The 17,319-nt window shown below is 42.8% G+C and overlaps 1 protein-coding gene across 2 annotated transcripts; it reads right to left on the bottom strand.

Moving 5' to 3' along the window:
* Positions 1-224: 224 nt before the first annotated feature.
* LOC137879862 (UDP-glucuronosyltransferase 2A1-like) lies at positions 225-16,918 on the bottom strand. Of its 2 annotated transcripts, XM_068720796.1 has the most exons (7): positions 16,174-16,903; positions 7,422-8,048; positions 7,102-7,250; positions 6,819-6,950; positions 4,190-4,277; positions 2,946-3,165; positions 225-2,578 (listed from the first exon to the last, which is right to left on the bottom strand). In XM_068720796.1, exons 1-7 carry the CDS (start codon positions 16,895-16,897, stop codon positions 2,293-2,295), a joined length of 2,226 nt encoding a protein of 741 aa, XP_068576897.1. In that variant the 5' UTR covers positions 16,898-16,903; the 3' UTR covers positions 225-2,292. The 2 variants fall into 2 exon arrangements, with proteins under 2 accessions (XP_068576897.1, XP_068576896.1); XM_068720795.1 differs by lacking the exons at positions 225-2,578; positions 2,946-3,165; positions 4,190-4,277; ... (1 more) ...; positions 7,102-7,250; positions 7,422-8,048 and adding exons at positions 10,747-11,208; positions 11,576-11,795; positions 13,203-13,290; positions 15,588-15,719; positions 15,832-15,980 and having other exon boundaries at positions 16,174-16,918.
* Positions 16,919-17,319: the final 401 nt, after the last annotated feature.

Below are 17,319 nucleotides of genomic sequence, written 5' to 3'. Positions count from 1 at the left end.
CTGATTGAGTATGTAGTATGCAGTAGCTGCGTTAGTATGCGTTTTCAAACACAGCCTGTGGCTCCGCGATGCACTCAGCTGTGTGATCACTAGTGGCTCCAAGCCGACCGGGGGCTGGTTGAGATTAGTGAAGGAGCAGTCAGCAGTCAATTGATGACAGTATCACTCACTCATGGAAACCAGATCTCATTATGTCCTTGCAAAGGTAACAAATGGCATAATCAATCAATCAAAATGTATTTATATAGCACACTTTTAAAATACAACAAAGGTTGCCCAAAGTGCTGCACATACAGTAGATATACAGTCATACAAACAAAGACTTGATTAATAACAGGAAGTGACATTAAAATCAAGACAAACTGACACAAATCACACAAAAGTGCCATGTTAAGATCAAAGGTGATAGGCCAAGGAAAGGAAATAGGACTTTTAAACTTTGGTAAAGTGGATGACAACCTAATATGAAGGGGAAGGTTGTTCCAGAGCTTAGGGGCAGCGACAGAGAAGGACCGGTCGGCCCGGGTTGTCATTTTTGTTTTCGGAACAACTAAAAGCTGTTGGCCGAGAGATCGTAGTGAGCGAGGTGGGGTTTAGGGCAGCAGCAGGTCAGACAGATAAACTGGGGCGGCGCCATTTAAACACTTAAAAACAAATAACAACATTTTTAAATGAATTCTGTACTCTACAGGTAGCCAATGAAGGGATTTTAAAATCGGTGAAATGTGTTCACGCCTGTGTGTACCAGTTAAAAGTCTCGCTGCAGAGTTCTGCACTAACTGAAGGCGTGATAGAAGTTTTTTTGCCGATTCCAGCATACAAAGAATTACAATAGTCCAGCCTGGAGGTGATAAAAGCATGGATAACTTTCTCCAGGTCTTTTGACTTTAGCTAAGAGTCTTAGCTGAAAGAAGCTGACTTTGACCACCGACGCAACTTGGAGGTCCAATATAAATGATACACGGACTTTGCAGTGGGTTGTCATGAGGCCAAGACACAATGAGGGATTGTCCGGTATAGCAGATGAAAGGCGAGAGGGATTTATTACCATAATCTCTGTTTTACCTTCATTGAGGCATAGAAAATTTAGCGAGAGCCAGCTTTTGACATATGCCAGGCAGCACATTAAAGAATTTATTGAGGCAGTTCCAGGTTTGAGGGGAAGGTATATTTGAATGTCGTCGGCATAGAGGTGATAAGAAATGTTATGTCACTGGATCGGTTCGCAGCCGAGTATGAAGCGGTTGGGATGAGGATCAGCACCTCTAAATCTGAGGCCGTGGTTCTCAGCAGGAAACCGGTGGATTGCCCACTCCGGGTAGGGAATGAGTCCTTACCCCAAGTGAAGGAGTTGAAGTACCTCGGGGTCTTGTTCGCGAGTGAGGGAACAATGGAACGTGAGATTGGCCGGAGAATCGGAGCAGCTGGGGCGGTATTGCAGTCGCTCTACCGCACCGTTGTGACGAAAAGAGAGCTGAGCCGCAAGGCAAAGCTCTCCATCTACCGGGCAATCTTCGTTCCTACCCTCACCTATGGTCATGTGGACTGGGTCATGACCGAAAGAATTAGATTGCGGGTACAAGTGGCCGAAATGGGTTTCCTCAGGAGGGTGGCTGGCGTGTCCCTAAGAGATAGGGTGAGAAGTTCAGTCATCCGTGAAGGACTCGGAGTAGAGCCGCTGCTCCTTTGTGTGGAAAGGAGCCAGTTGAGGTGGTTCGGGCATCTGGTAAAGATGTCACCTGGGCGCCTCCCTAGGGAGGTGTTCCAGGCACGACCGGCTGGGAGGAGACCCCGAGGGAGGTCCAGGACCAGGTGGAGGGACTATATCTCCAAACTGGCCTGGGAGCGCCTCGGGATCCCCCAGTCATAGCTGGCTGATGTGGCTCGGGAAAGGGAAGTTTGGGGTCCCCTGCTGGAGCCTGTTGCCCCCGCGACCCGATCACGGATAAGCGGTTGAAGATGAGATGAGATGAGAGATGTTTCTGGAAAATGGATCCAAGAGGCAGCATGTACAGTGAGAACAGTAGTGGACCCAAAATGGACCCCTGCGGTACCCCACAGGTCAGGGGGGCTGGTTGAGAGGAAAAGTTGCCCAACATCATTTCATGGGAATATTGGACATTGTGGAGTGATTTTCTGAGTGTTTCATTTGCTTTTCTACTTGTTTTAGAGTTGTCCCAAGACACAAATTGCAATCCAGGGCTTTGTGTTTACATTACATGTTCAAGCCTAACCAGACAACCAGTGAATTGATCATTCAGTTTTTTACCAGCTACATCTCAGTCCAGTCAGTTACTCAGCCTTTCTCTTTGTCTTTCCCTTTGTGCCACAGCACCTCCGGAAGCAGAAACTGCAGGTCTTGACAAAGAGGAATACGAGGATCAGAACAATGGCGAGGAGGAAGGCCAGGACATCCAGGCTGTGATATTGGTACCAGGTGAGCTCATGGGCCTGGACCCTCAGGTGCTCGGCCCCTTTGTTTCTCATGGTGAACTCGATCCAGAATACCGCCTCATCACGAGGACTCATTGGTCTGTCGTGGTGGATACTGGACAGCCACAAGGCATTCTGCTTGTACCTATCAATGCAGACATACAGGTGAAAATGTGGATTAAGGTGTGTATTTTTAATTTTTATACCTAACGTTTATTTGCCTTACCAAGAATGGGAATAAAAAGGGTTGATTTATTTTTGGTTCCATGTATTTTAAAACTTACAAATCTAACAGGAAAGCCATTATACACGGGGAAAAGACCATCCAGTGGTTTTGTAATTTCTTTGTGACCTTGCAACTCCGTGGCAATTGAACTCTGTCATACTACATTACATCATGGCTCCTTTATGGCATGTCTTTAATCACTTACAGATTATTAATGTAAGCTCTCCAGAACGGCAGTCTTTGCCTTTTTAACACCCTAAATGTGAAAATCAGTAAAATAACTTACGATTTGTCATTGATGACAGTATTGACTGCATCTCTAAGGTCCTCAGTCTTCATGAAGTTCAAGTTTACAGTAACTGCAGCTCCCTTAGCCTCAACATGGACCATGTTGTCTGGCTGGTCAGCGAACATGGGAATGCCCACCATGGGAACACCGTGGTAGATGGCCTCATAAATCCCATTTGTGCCGCCATGAGTGATGAAAGCTCTGGTCTTGGGGTGACCTGATATGGGTATTAAAAATCATGAAACATACATAAATCTCTTCAGTTAAGACTGGCTGTTAAAGTACATCTTTTGACTTCTGTATGATATGACTTCTATAAACATATACTGAACATTGGCAAAGGCTTGCTGGCTAGATCAGATCCCGATAAGATTCTGGAAAAACTCCAGAAAGTGGCAAATCTACACACAGGCGATAGCCGATTGGTTCTGGGATTGCATTTCAGCCAATTCCTCCTGCCTCATTTTCTCTCCAAACAGACTCTTTACCTGCATTTAATCAAAGTCCACTCAGAGGTGATTGTTCAATACTACTCAAACTCCAAACGGAAACCAGAACACTTCCAGTACCAAAATGTTGTCCCATAGCCAGATTCTGCATTTATATGTAGATATCTTGCAGAGATTAAGTCAAGCATAAACTGTGTGCCAATTACATACAACTTACCAAAGAAACTGTACACAGGTTTTGAATCGTTTTGTATTGTATTTACACTTTAAAGTGACAGGAATTATTCTCAAAACAATCAGCCTGTAAAGTAAACAGCCCTGTGCTGTTTATGGATATGATTGTCCCATAATGTAATTCACAAAGTAAATGAAGGAAAATGTCCACAATATAAAAAACTATATGTGGATGACTATAAAACAACTGGATTTTTTTTTTTATTTAAAAATGTAAGTTAAGTTGATAGTGACATTTGAGTAACGTTTACTACCATTAAACATTTTCCTGTTGGTTTAAAACGGTTTAGGTAAGTTGATTTTTTTTTCTTTTTGTATATTAACTTCAAAAACAGTAAACTACAAAGATAAATACATGATGTATAATATTAGTATGTTGAAGGAATAGGAACACTGCTTTATTGTGTGGTTTTGTTTGCATAATTCACTTTTCACTGGCTAAATACCAGCTTGTAATTACGCATATTGTGAATGTGTTATGGTTGTCTCTGAAGTGACATGCCAAAGAACAAACTTCACCAAAACATTCTTACTGTGTTTTCTAACAGCTCTACTTACCCAGTAGGTCATTCTGAGGGATCCAGTCGTATAGTCTGGTGTTGGCACCCAAAGTTGCTGGTTTTTCTCCACTGTATCTCCACAGCACCTAGAAACAAAAATGTAAACACTCAAAATAACACCGTGCTGATTATATTTCATAGTAGACTGCATAGCAGTACATTTAGTGAATGCACTAGTGGCAGTGGAAAAGACGAAAACAGGAAAGCTTAGGGTGTGTTTAGATCCCCGCCCCTTAAACACAAAGCTATCCAGAGACCCCACTATCCACTTCCCACTCTAAATGATGTCACTCACACCAAGACTAGCCGGAGCACAGTACTTCAGTGTACTGGACGCTAGATCTGGATACTGGACGATAAAACTCAGCCATGAATCATCCATGCTGACCACGTTTAACACCATCTACGGCAGATATCGGTTCAAAAGGCTCCGTTTCGGAATCATTTCTGCACAGGATGAGTTTCAGAGGGGAGTTGATGACAATGCCAACCTGCGCGCCATGCTAGAGAGAACCAGGGAGAGAGGAATAAAGCTAAACAAAGACAAAAGTATAATTTGAAGTGAGCTATTTTGGACATAAACTGACACAAGAAGGCATCAAGCCCGACCCTAACAAGGTCAAGGCAATCAAAGAAATGGCTTCCCCATGCAGCAAAGCAGAGCTGGAGACCATACTGGGCATGGTCACCTACCTCTCCAAGTTTGCACCTAGACTTTCAGAGACAATTGCCCCGCTCAGACAACTGCTGAAAGAGAACAGTGAATTCACGTGGGACTCAAATCAAGACGTTGCATTCCAGCAAATGAAAGACCTGCTAACACAGGAGCCCGGCCCAGAGCTTACATACTTCGACCACCCCAAAGATGCGAAACTACAAGTCGATGCATCAAAATGCGGCTTAGGAGCAGTCTTGCTCCAGGGAGAGAAACCAGTCGCAAACGCATCCAAGACACTAAACGAAACCGAAGAAAATTACGCTCAAATCGAAAAGGAGCTGTACGCAGTGCTCTTTGGATGCAGACACTTTCATCAATATCTGTTCGGACGACAGGTGATCGTCGAGTCAGACCACAAACCGCTGGAGTCAATCATGCGGAAACCCTTGGCAGCCGCACTGCCACTACAGCGCATGATACTGCAACTACAAAGGTACGACATTACCATTACACACAAGCTTGGAAAACAAATCCCGGTCGCAGACACGCTGTCCAGAAAGCCGATTGAGTGTCCTGACAACTCCTTAAGTGAAGGCATGGATTTACAAATCCACACGGTGATCAGCAGTGCACCAGTGAGTGATCGCAAAATGGCAAAGCCGCCACAGCACAAGATGAGCAACTCTCAATGTTGAAACAAGTTATCCAAGCAGGATGGCCTGAGTCGAACAAAAGGTGTCCGCCTGCCATCGTTGAGTATTGGAATCATCGGGATGAGATATCAGAGACAAACGGGATCCTGCTCAAAGGTGAAAAGATCATTGTACCACACTCACTCAGAGCTGAAATGCTTTCACGCATACACACTGGACACTTGGGGATGGAAAAGTGTAAGCAGCGAGCAAGAGACGTACTCTTCTGGCCCAGAATGTGCAAACAGATAGAGGCACAAGTAGGATCTTGCAGCATCTGCCTTGAGCGCTCCAATACAAAGGAGCCGATGTTCTCGCATCCTATCCCGGAACGACCTTGGCAATCACCAACCTCACATCCGCAACTGTCATCCAAAAGCTGAAATCCATGTTCGCCAGATTTGGAATACCCCAGACCAGGGGTCTTCAAAGCTTTTCAGGCCAAGGACCCCCAAACTGATAGAGAGATGGAGCAGGGACCCCCAACTATATATATTGTATAAAATTGTGTTTTATATTAATCCAGTACGGTTGCAGGAACGTGGGATGGATGACTGCTTGGAGACTATTGTGCCCACATCTGTGCAGAGACCTTGCTCCATCGCGGCATTCTGGATTGGACTGTTGTACTTGCCGGGCGGACAGACATTGCGCAGGACTTTGGTCGAACGTGGGGGAGGTGGACACTATGTTTGCATTGGTGATGATTGGTGCTCAAATATAGTCAAAGTCAGTGGCGGGCCGTGTGTTTTATACCTGGGCCTTCAGTGCTATCCTACTACAGTTGAGCCACCTCCTAATAACCTCATTGTGACGCCACAGCTACGGGTTATTAGGGGCGTAACAATACACGTATTCATATTGAACCATTCGGTACGAGGCTCACGGTTACGCATTACGAATCAAACAATACGTTTGAATAATACTATTGCATTTTGAAAATGCAGAAGCTTAAACTGTGGGAAATATAATGTTCTCTCGTTGGAGCCACTGCGCTCAACATGGCAACCCACCCAACGTAACACACAACGTGCTGTCTGACACGCCCACCACACGGAAGAACAACATTGTACCCTGGTGAGGCACCTGTGTTCTGGGAGGCGCGCTATGCTAAACTGGCATAGCAGGAAAACCAACAGCAGCACACACGCTACAAACTCCCCGCAGCGACGCAATCCCCTTTTCTCCAGACCATAATTGCTGCTTTGTAAAAGAAAACAAAAGCCCAAACAGAGAACCAAATGTCAGAACCCTAACACCTACAGTAGTGTTCTGACCTTTTGTGGGATCTGAGCGAGGGCTGAGGCGATCATGTTTCCTTTCTCTGCCGTGATGTTCTTGATGAATGATCCCAAAGTGAAGACCACAATGCCAGCATCTCCAGAACTTTGCACAAACTCCTCCATATCCTGCAAGAATAACATTATCCCAATGCAAACCATCCAGCATTTTAATTTCTCTCTTTTTAATGCCTCATTCTCTTCATTGTTTAAGTCAGGAATACTGTGGAGGCTGTGTAATGACCTATTAATAGGCCTGTGGTAGTAGAGACAGCCCTACCTCTGGTAACGGTTTAGCAGGTCTGCAGTGAATCCCACCAACAAATTTGAAGTTGGGGAGGAAAGGACGAGGGAAATCAAAATCCCAGTAGGTTCTTATCAACCAGATATCTACCCGACCCATCAGCTCACAGGCACTGGTGGGTGTTCCTGTCATAAAACAATAAGATTAACAGTTTTCATTATATTTACTGAAAATATCAAATTGTTGACAAAGGTATATAAAACCAGTGCAATGAATCCAAAGCAAAATCATCAATGGACTTTGAGTGGTCGATAGAAAAAATAATTGTTATACAGTATTGTATTTGAGTAATTCACCTTTGACTTCGGAGTAATATTTATCGAGTTCTTTCCATGAAACATAATCAATCACGACGTCCTGCAGTGCGTAGAAGAGGAAGTTCCACACTCTCTCAGAGAAGTCCATCTTGTCAGTTAGTTTGCTCATAGCCCCGGGGACAAAGGAAGGAGGAGCAGGGAGCTGACCACAGTGTCTCTCCCAGTTATGGGCTAGGGAAAACCTCAAGGAGAAGACCAGAGGGATTCCCAAAATCTCTGCTAATAAGTCACTGCCGGGATAGATGGGGTCAGCCAGGAGAAGGTCATATTTTCCCTCCTTCAGTTTCTTCATGATAGATTCAGATTTCAGCACGCCGTCCAAAAACTTTAAAGAATACTGCATGTCGACCTTCATCAGATCTATGTATTTGATGTAAATCTGTATGTAGCTCATATGATCCATCTCATACATGGAGAAGTGAAGGTACTCCTCAAAAAACTCCTCCATGGTCTCCATTGAAACAGAGACGTTGAAGGGTTCATAGGCAAAGCGAGAAGGCTCACTGGTGTTCATGAACATCGACGTGCTCGGGACCAGAACCGTCACCTGGTGTCCCCTGTCGATCAGCGTCTCCAGCAGAGGCTTCATGTTAATCCAGTGGCTGCCTTCAGTGTACCACACCAAGATGTTCCCTCCGTTTGCGCTCCATGTCACACAAAGTACCAGCAGGACGCAAACGGAGAGATGCTGCTCCAGCTTCATCGTGCTTGTTTGTCTGACTGAAAGCTTTCCTGTGCCCTGAACCTTTTTTTAAAGGTGCTCCTAGAAGAATAATCATTAACTAAACAAAGCTGAACTCTGACTCGTAGCTATTCTTTGCCCTACATGAAACGTTATATAAAGGACCCACCCTAGGCAAGGGGTTAGAGGTAAAAGGTAATGGTTGTAAAGTTAACAGTCAGTATTAAAAATAATGTCTTAACCTATACCTGAAATCCACAAACGGAAAGTAAAAAACAGACTCTAGATCCCCAGATTCTATTTGTGTTATATCATTCATCTCTTCTAAACAAGAGACTAAGAATGCTGGTTGTGCTCTTCTTTCTGCTGACAATAAGAAGCACAATCAGGTCTGTAAGTGAAAATACAGTTGTGGTCAAAAGTTTACATACACTTGTAAAGAACATAATGTCATGGCTCTCTTGAGTTTCCAGTTATTTCTACAACTCTGATTTTTCTCTGATAGAGTGATTGGAACAGATACTTCTTTGTCACAAAAAACATTCATGAAGTTTGGTTCTTTCATGACTTTATTATGGGTTAACAGAAAAAGTGACAAAATCTGCTGGGTCAAAAATATACATACAGCAACATGAATTAGCAATTTTGGTGACTTAGAAAGTTGTGTCAATGAAATGAGCTTCATAGCATGGCCTCTTAACTTCTTGTGAGTGATTATGAGTGACTACAGCTGGTGACTTCTCTGAGGCCATTTAAATAGGGCTCATTGGATACAAACGCTCACAAACGCTACAATGGGGAAGTCAAAGGAGCTCAGCATGGATCTGAAAAAGCGAATCATTGACTTGAACAAGTCAGGAAAGTCACTTGGAGCCATTTCAAAGCAGCTGCAGGTCCCAAGAGCAACAGTGCAAACAATTGTTTGTAAGTATAAAGTGCATGGCACTGTTTTGTCACTGCCACGATCAGGAAGAAAACGCAAGCTATCACCTGCTGCTGAGAGAAAATTGGTCAGGAGGGTGAAGAGTCAACCGAGAACCACCAAAAAGCAGATCTGCCAAGAATTAGAAGCTGCTGGAACACAGGTGTCAGTGTCCACAGTCAAGCGTGTTTTGCATCTCCATGGACTGAGAGGCTGCCGCGCAAGAAGGAAGCCCTTGCTCCAAAAGCGGCACCTTAAGGCTCGACTGAAGTTTGCTGCTGATCACATGGACAAAGATAAGACCTTCTGGAGGAAAGTTCTGTGGTCAGACGAAACAAAAATCGAGCTGTTTGGCCACAATGCCCAGCAATATGTTTGGAGGAGAAAAGGTGAGGCCTTTAACCCCAAGAACACCATGCCTACCGTCAAGCACGGTGGTGGAAGTATTATGCTGTGGGGCTGTTTTGCTGCCAATGGAACTGGTGCTTTACAGAGAGTAAATGGGATAATGAAGAAGGAGGATTACCTTTCAAATTCTTCAAGATAACCTAAAATCATCAGCCCGAAGGTTGGGTCTTGGGCACAGTTGGGTGTTCCAACAGGACAATGACCCCAAACACACATCAAAAGTGGTAATGGAATGGCTAAATCAGGCTAGAATTAGGGTTTTAGAATGGCCTTCCCAAAGTCCTGACTTAAATCCCATTGAGAACATGTGGACAATGCTGAAGAAACAAGTCCATGTCAGAAAGCCATCAAATTTAACTGAACTGCACCAATTCTGTCAAGAGGAGTGGTCAAAGATTCAACGAGAAGCTTGCCAGAAGCTTGTGAATGGCTACCAAAAGCGCCTAATTGAAGTGAAAATGGCCAAGGGACATGTAACCAAATATTAGCACTGCTGTATGTATATTTTTGACCCAGCAGATTTGATCACTTTTTCTGTTAACCCATAATAAAGTCATGAAAGAACCAAACTTCATGAATGTTTTTTGTGACAAAGAAGTATCTGTTCCAATCACTCTATCAGAGAGAAATCAGAGTTGTAGAAATAACGGGGAAACTCAAGAGAGCCATGACATTATGTTCTTTACAAGTGTATGTAAACTTTTGACCACAACTGTATATTTCCTGAAAGACAACTTTATGCTTTTCTCATATGTTATCACTAGAGGGCACACTGAACCTGTGCTGTACTTGGAATGAGGGTTTATTTCCTCAGCTCATCCGTCAGGAGGAGTGCTATTACCACTATGGGAAAGGAGTTACAAAGAAAAGTGAGTGTACCATCGGTTTATGTTTTAGAAACATTGTGTTATTATATACCTTACTTACACTATCAGATCATTGTGTACATTTTGAAACTGTTAACAGTGCCAGGTGGAGTGGAGACACGCTTCAGTTGCTGTGAGGGAGTGATGGGAGTACCTGGATGTCAGGTGTTTCAGGTACGAAAAGACAGCGAGACATTACTTCTTAACTTGATTCCATCCCTAAAACCTCCTCACATGTACCAGCAGGGAAATGTCATATTTATTTGCCTTATATGAACACCCAAAATATTACACAGTTTGGTGCTGCAGTATGCGAGATTAGATGTGGACAGACACAGAGATGCATTCATGCACACACTCACTCACTCACTCATGGAAACCAGATCTCATTATGTCCTTGCAAAGGTAACAAATAGCATAACATCGTTTCATGGGAATATTGAACATTGTGGAGTTTATTTGCTTTTCTACTTGTTTTAGAGTTGTCCCAAGACACAGATAGCAATCCAGGGCTTTGTGGTTACATTACAAGATCAAGCCTAACCAGACAACCAGTGAATTGATCATTCAGTTTTTTACCAGCTACATCTCAGTCCAGTCAGTTACTCAGTCTTTCTCTTTGTCTTTCCCTTTCTGCCACAGCACCTCCGGAAGCAGAAACTGCAGGTCTTGACAAACAGGAATACGAGGATCAGAACAATGGCGAGGAGGAAGGCCAGGACATCCAGGCTGTGATACTGGTACCAGGTGAGCTCATGGGCCTGGACCCTCAGGTGCTCGGCCCCTTTGTTTCTCATGGTGAACTCGATCCAGAATACCGCCTCATCACGAGGACTCATTGGTCTGTCGTGGTGGATACTGGACAGCCACAAGGCATTCTCCTTGTACCTATCAATGCAGACATACAGGTGAAAATGTGGATTAAGGTGTGTATTTTTAATTTTTATACCTAACGTTTATTTGCCTTACCAAGAATGGGAATAAAAAGGGTTGATTTATTTTTGGTTCCATGTATTTTAAAACTTACAAATCTAACAGGAAAGCCATTATACACGGGGAAAAGACCATCCAGTGGTTTTGTAATTTCTTTGTGACCTTGCAACTCTGTGGTAATTGAACTCTGTCATACTACTTTACATCATGGCTCCTTTATGGCATGTCTTTAATCACTTACAGATTATTAATGTAAGCTCTCCAGAAAGGCAGTCTTTGCCTTTTTAACACCCTAAATGTGAAAATCAGTAAAATAACTTACGATTTGTCATTGATGACAGTATTGACTGCATCTCTAAGGTCCTCAGTCTTCATGAAGTTGAAGTTTACAGTAACTGCAGCTCCCTTAGCCTCAACATGGACCATGTTGTCTGGCTGGTCAGCGAACATGGGAATGCCCACCATGGGAACACCGTGGTAGATGGCCTCATAAATTCCATTTGCGCCGCCATGAGTGATGAAAGCTCTGGTCTTGGGGTGACCTGATATGGGTATTAAAAATCATGAAACATACTGTACATGAATCTCTTCAGTTAAGACTGGCAGTTAAAGCACATCTTTTGACTTCTGTATGATATGACTTCTATCAACATATACAGAACATTGGCAAAGGCTTGCTGGCTAGATCAGATCCCGATAAGATTCTGGAAAAACTCCAGAAAGTGGCAAATCTACACACAGGCCCCTACTTCATGGATCTGTGCTTTTAGTTCACCTCTTAGACACTTTGTCATTGTTGGTCCAAGTCAGGCTCAATCTTGGAACCCATCAGGTCTGAAAACAATTTAGCATCTGAAAGCGACTGCCATTATTACCGGATATCGAGGCCAAGACTTCCGTGCTTGGTCATTGTTTACAGTACGAGAAGCCAGTTGGAGTTGAGAGACACGTCTACGATCTGATTGTTTTACAAGTGGCCATTTTAAAAGCTAGTTTTAAGATTGTAAAAAGCTAAAGCGTTGTCAGACGATAGCCGATGGGTTCTGGGATTGCATTTCGGCCAATTCCTCCTGCCTCATTTGCTCTCCAAACAGACTCTTTACCTGCATTTAATCAAAGTCCACTCAGAGGTGATTGTTCAATACTACTCAGACGGAAACCAGAACACTTCCAGTACCAAAATGTTGTCCCATAGCCAGATTCTGCATTCATATGAACAAATTTCCCCCTGGGGATGAATAAAGTATCTATCTATCTATCTATCTATCTATCTATCTATCTATCTATCTATCTATCTATCTATCTATCTATCTATCTATCTATCTATCTATCTATCTATCTTAACAGAAATTAAGTCAAGCATAAACTGTGTCCCACTTACATACAACTTACCAAATCAGCTGTAAGCAGATTTTGAGTATGTATTGTATTTACACTTAAAAAGTGACAGGAATTATTCTCAAACAAATTCTGTAAACTAAACAGCCCTGTGCTATTGATGGATATGATTGTCCCATAATGTAATTCACAAAGTAAATGAAGGAAAATGTCCATAATATGAAAAACTATATGTGGATGATTATGAAACAGATGGATTTTTTTTAATTACTTAAGTTGACAGTGACATTTGAGTAACGTCTACTACCATTAAACATTTTCCTGTTGGTTTAAAACGGTTTAGGTAAGTTGATTTTTTTTTCTTTTTGTATATTAACTTCAAAAACAGTAAACTACAAAGATAAATACATGATGTATAATATTAGTATGTTGAAGGAATAGGAACACTGCTTTATTGTGTGGTTTTGTTTGCATAATTCACTTTTCACTGGCTAAATACCAGCTTGTAATTACGCATATTGTGAATGTGTTATGGTTGTCTCTGAAGTGACATGCCAAAGAACAAACTTCACCAAAACATTCTTACTGTGTTTTCTAACAGCTCTACTTACCCAGTAGGTCATTCTGAGGGATCCAGTTGTATATTCTGGTGTTGGCACCCAGAGTTGCTGGTTTTTCTCCACTGTATCTCCACAGCACCTAGAAACAAAAATGTAAACACTCAAAATAACACCGTGCTGATTATATTTCATAGTACACTGCATAGCAGTACATTTAATAATACATGCTAAATAAAGGGGAAACGTAGTTGTATTTTATAACTAAACATAAGTTCTTTTCATTGGGAAATTGTCTTTGGTGATTCGATTCACTAGTGGTGTTAGGTAATGTGGTGGAGTGAGACCTCTGCTCGCAGGGGGCCGCGGACCTCTCGCTCTTTCGTGTTGTTCTTTGAGCAACGAAGTCACGCTAAGAAAAATCAGCTGGATCCGGCTTACAATGAAAAAATATTTATAATTTCCAAATGCTAAAAGACAATTACAAACTGAATTACACTGTCGACAGTAAGGAATCGCGAAACCGAGTTCAAAGACTCCCCCCCCCACCCTACCGGCCTACAAACGCCAGTTCACAGTAAAGAGGATCGCCAAGAACTGAATAACATCTCTCCGAACAATGTTTTTATACCCAAAAGTCAGTAGTTTACTTTCAAAAGTCCATTATCAGCTTTGTGATTGGCTGAAATCCGATTGTCTCCTCCTGTCCTCTGACAATGCTCTCCATTGGTCTAAGTGATCCGCATAATGTCTGAATAGTGTCCTCTGGTCCGACCTGTCCTCCTCCTCGTAAAACAGCATGTACCCGAACCCCATGTTTTCTTAGGGCTGTCTTCACTAACATCTCTGCTTGATCAATATCAATACATCTCCTTCCCCCACTGTTTACACCTCACATTCCTGAAGTCGGCTCACCCAACTCATCTCATTACCATACAGTTGTTTTCGGATCTGAAAAGCCTGTCTCAAAGGTCTCTCTCTTTCCCTCAAAACATTCAGTAACTGTATTTTATAGTTTGATACATAGAATGATTATACTTTTATGATTTAACACTTTTCCAAACAAACATGTTATAACATTATATCCACCACTAGGAGTGCTTATTAAACACACTAACATTGCTTTTTAACTTTAAATACTTCACAGTAATTTATCCAACGTGATTAGGTTCTATTGTTTGTTTTTGAAAATCCAATCTCTTCTCCCAGCCTTACGCCCTGTCGTACTATCTTGATTCAAATTGATAAAAATGCTGCGTCACTGTAACTTGCAGTTTACCGCAAATCAGGTGTTGCTGCTAACCTCCCACCTTTTTATTTTAATCGTCACATATATATATAGTATAAACACATGAAATTTGACTTCTACATTTCACCCATCCTAAGTATTTTAGTAGCAGTGGCCTGCTGTAAAGTCCCGGTGAGCAAGAGGGGACGGGGTCTGAATGCCACCGTGGTATTAAAATCAATTTGAGACTTGAAACTTACTTTCAATCTTAACATTTTGTTCGAGTACTGTTAAGGCCAGTGGGCAGGTTGGGGCTAAAATGTCCTGTTAGAAAGGTCATTTGTACACGTCCACTGTTCATGGATGTATTTTTTTGCTGCCCTTGCTTGACATGTCGCCTCATTAGTGACATCTCGCAAAGAAGACAACATCGAACACTAGAAAACTGAGTTTCTGGAAATCTTCACCCTGGCCGGAGTTCAACAAAAGCTCTGTTTCAGTGACTGTAAACCCTGTTTGGGTGTAGACGAAATGTTAAAACCTATAATCCCATTTACATGTGGATTCGGCCGTAAAGCAAGTAAAAGTGAGAGTTATGAGTAAGGAAAGCCGTCTGACTCACTCACCCCTGCTGCCTCCAAAGCTGTATCCAGTTCTCTTTATGCATCCATGGTCTAGTTGGGGGTAATTCAAGTTCATTTTAGCTCTGTTAATATGGTGATGGCGGGGCATGCACATCATTAAGAGCTAGGCTGGCCGAGCTTGGACCGAGGACTGTTCTACTACTCAGCCTGCTCCTGACTGATCCAGTACTGGTGCAGTAACGTGGAATGGATAACATAGGACTGCTTGGAGACTATCGTGCCCACATCTGTGCTGAGACCTTGTTCCATCGCGGCATTCCGGATTGGGCTGTTGTACTTGCCGGGCGGACTGACATTGCGCAGGACTTTGGTCGGACGTGGGGGAGGTGGACACTATGTTTGGTGCTCAAATATAGTCAAAGTAGATGAACAATGTTTCCCTCAAGTAAATGTTTGAATGTTAGATGGCCATATTATCTGCCCAAATAAAACACCAGTGTTTCGTTGCTGCTGTGTACATTCCTCCTGATGTGCATAATAAAGGGACTATAACTGAATTTCATTATGCAACCCTGTGTTGTACAATGACAATAAATTAATCCTGGAAAAAAAAATAGAGAGATTGACCTTTTGTGGGATCTGAGCGAGGGCTGAGGCGATCATGTTTGCTTTCTCTGTCGTGATGTTCTTGATCATTGATCCCAAAGTGAAGACCACAATGCCAGCATCTCCAGAACTTTGCACAAACTCCTCTATGTCCTGCAAGAATAACATTATCCCAATACAAACCAACCAGCCTTTTCATTTCTGTCTTTTTAATGCCTCATTCTCTTCATTGTTGAAGTCAGGAATATTGTGCAGACAGCCCTACCTCTGGTAACGCTTTAGCAGGTCTGCAGTGAATCCCACCAACAAATTTGAAGTTGGGGAGGAAAGGACGAGGGAAATCAAAATCCCAGTAGGTTCGCATCAACCAGATATCTGCCCGACCCATCGCTTCACAGGCACTGGTGGGTGTTCCTGTCATAAAACAAACGTAATGGACGACCCTTGGAAAGTATTACCATTACTTCAGATAGCTTATTTTTATATTTCATCTGCTTAAAATAAGTGCTGACAAAGGTCTCTGGATTTAAAAGCATTGCAATTAATCCAATAATCATTGGACTTTATGAGGTCCTTAGAAATGTGTTGTTACATAGTTATTACTCACCTTTGACTTCGGAGTAATATTTATCGAGTTCTTTCCAAAAAACGTTTTCGAGCATGACGTCCTGCACTGCGTAGAAGAGGAAGTTCCGCACTCTCTCAGAGAAGTCCATCTTGTCAGTTAGTTTGCTCGTAGCCCCGGGGACAAAGGAAGGAGGAGCAGGGAGCTGACCACAGTGTCTCTCCCAGTTGTTGGCTAGGGAAAACCTCAAGGAGAAGACCAGAGGGATGCCCAAAATCTCTGCTATTAACTCACTGCCGGGATAGATGGGGTCAGCCAAGAGAAGGTCATATTTTCCCTCCTTCAGTTTCTTCATGATAGATTCAGATTTCAGCACGCCGTCCAAAAACTTTAAAGAATTCTTCAAGCTGACCTTCATTATATCCATGACTCTGATGAAAATCTGTATGTAGCTCATATGATCCATCTCATTCATTGTGAAGTGAAGGAAGTCTTTCACAAACTCCTCAATGGTCTCCTTTGAAACAGAGACGTTGAAGGGTTCGTAGGCAAAGCGAGAAGGCTCACCTGTGTTCATGAACATCGACGTGCTCGGGACCAGAACCGTCACCTGGTGTCCCCTGTCGATCAGCGTCTCCAGCAGAGGCTTCATGTTAATCCAGTGGCTGCCTTCACTGTACCACACCAAGATGTTCCCTCCGTTTGCGCTCCATGTCACACAAAGTACCAGCAGGACGCAAACGGAGAGACGCTGCTCCAGCTTCATCGTGCTTGTTTGTCTGACTGAAAGCTTGCCGTGCCCTGAACCTTTTTTAATGTCCTCCTAAAAAATTAATCATTAACTAAACAAAGCTGAACTCATAGCATGACTCATAGATCAAGATTGTCTCCAACGACCACTGCTGCAATGTTTGATTAAATATAATTTTTGGTTTGTTGGTCTCAGTGCGTTTTATTGGCATAACTGCAACATGACGTATTTATTTAGTCTTCAAGTCTACTGACTCTATTAAGTTTCATTTTTTTAATGCAAGAACTGTTTAGATTCCCAATATGTGGTCTGTTTAACCAAATAATGCCTGTTTGGGAATTAGCTACACGGTTTTCAGAGACGTGACGGTGAACTGTCTGCTGGTAAAATCTTACTGAATCATTCATTTAGGAGGGCAGAATGCAGTACACACTGAT

Source organism: Cebidichthys violaceus, unplaced genomic scaffold (genome assembly GCF_023349555.1).
Source record: "Cebidichthys violaceus isolate CVI_PGR_0920_01 unplaced genomic scaffold, fCebVio1.0.p SCAF_26, whole genome shotgun sequence".
Taxonomy (NCBI): domain Eukaryota; kingdom Metazoa; phylum Chordata; class Actinopteri; order Perciformes; family Stichaeidae; genus Cebidichthys; species Cebidichthys violaceus.
The sequence above is the reverse complement of the archived record's forward strand: the minus strand, read 5'-3'. Positions and strand labels throughout refer to the sequence as shown.

Bases quoted from the DNA above. Each gene is read 5' to 3' on its own strand.
- LOC137879862 (XM_068720796.1), bottom strand. From the start codon at position 16,897: ATGAAGCTGGAGCAGCGTCTCTCCGTTTGCGTCCTGCTGGTACTTTGT. The intron at 6,951-7,101 runs GTAGGGCTGTCT...TTATTCTTGCAG, and splicing joins CTGCTAAACCGTTACCAGAG to GATATGGAGGAGTTTGTGCA. The intron at 4,278-6,818 runs GTCAGAACACTA...TTTTGTTTCTAG, and splicing joins TCGCTCAGATCCCACAAAAG to GTGCTGTGGAGATACAGTGG.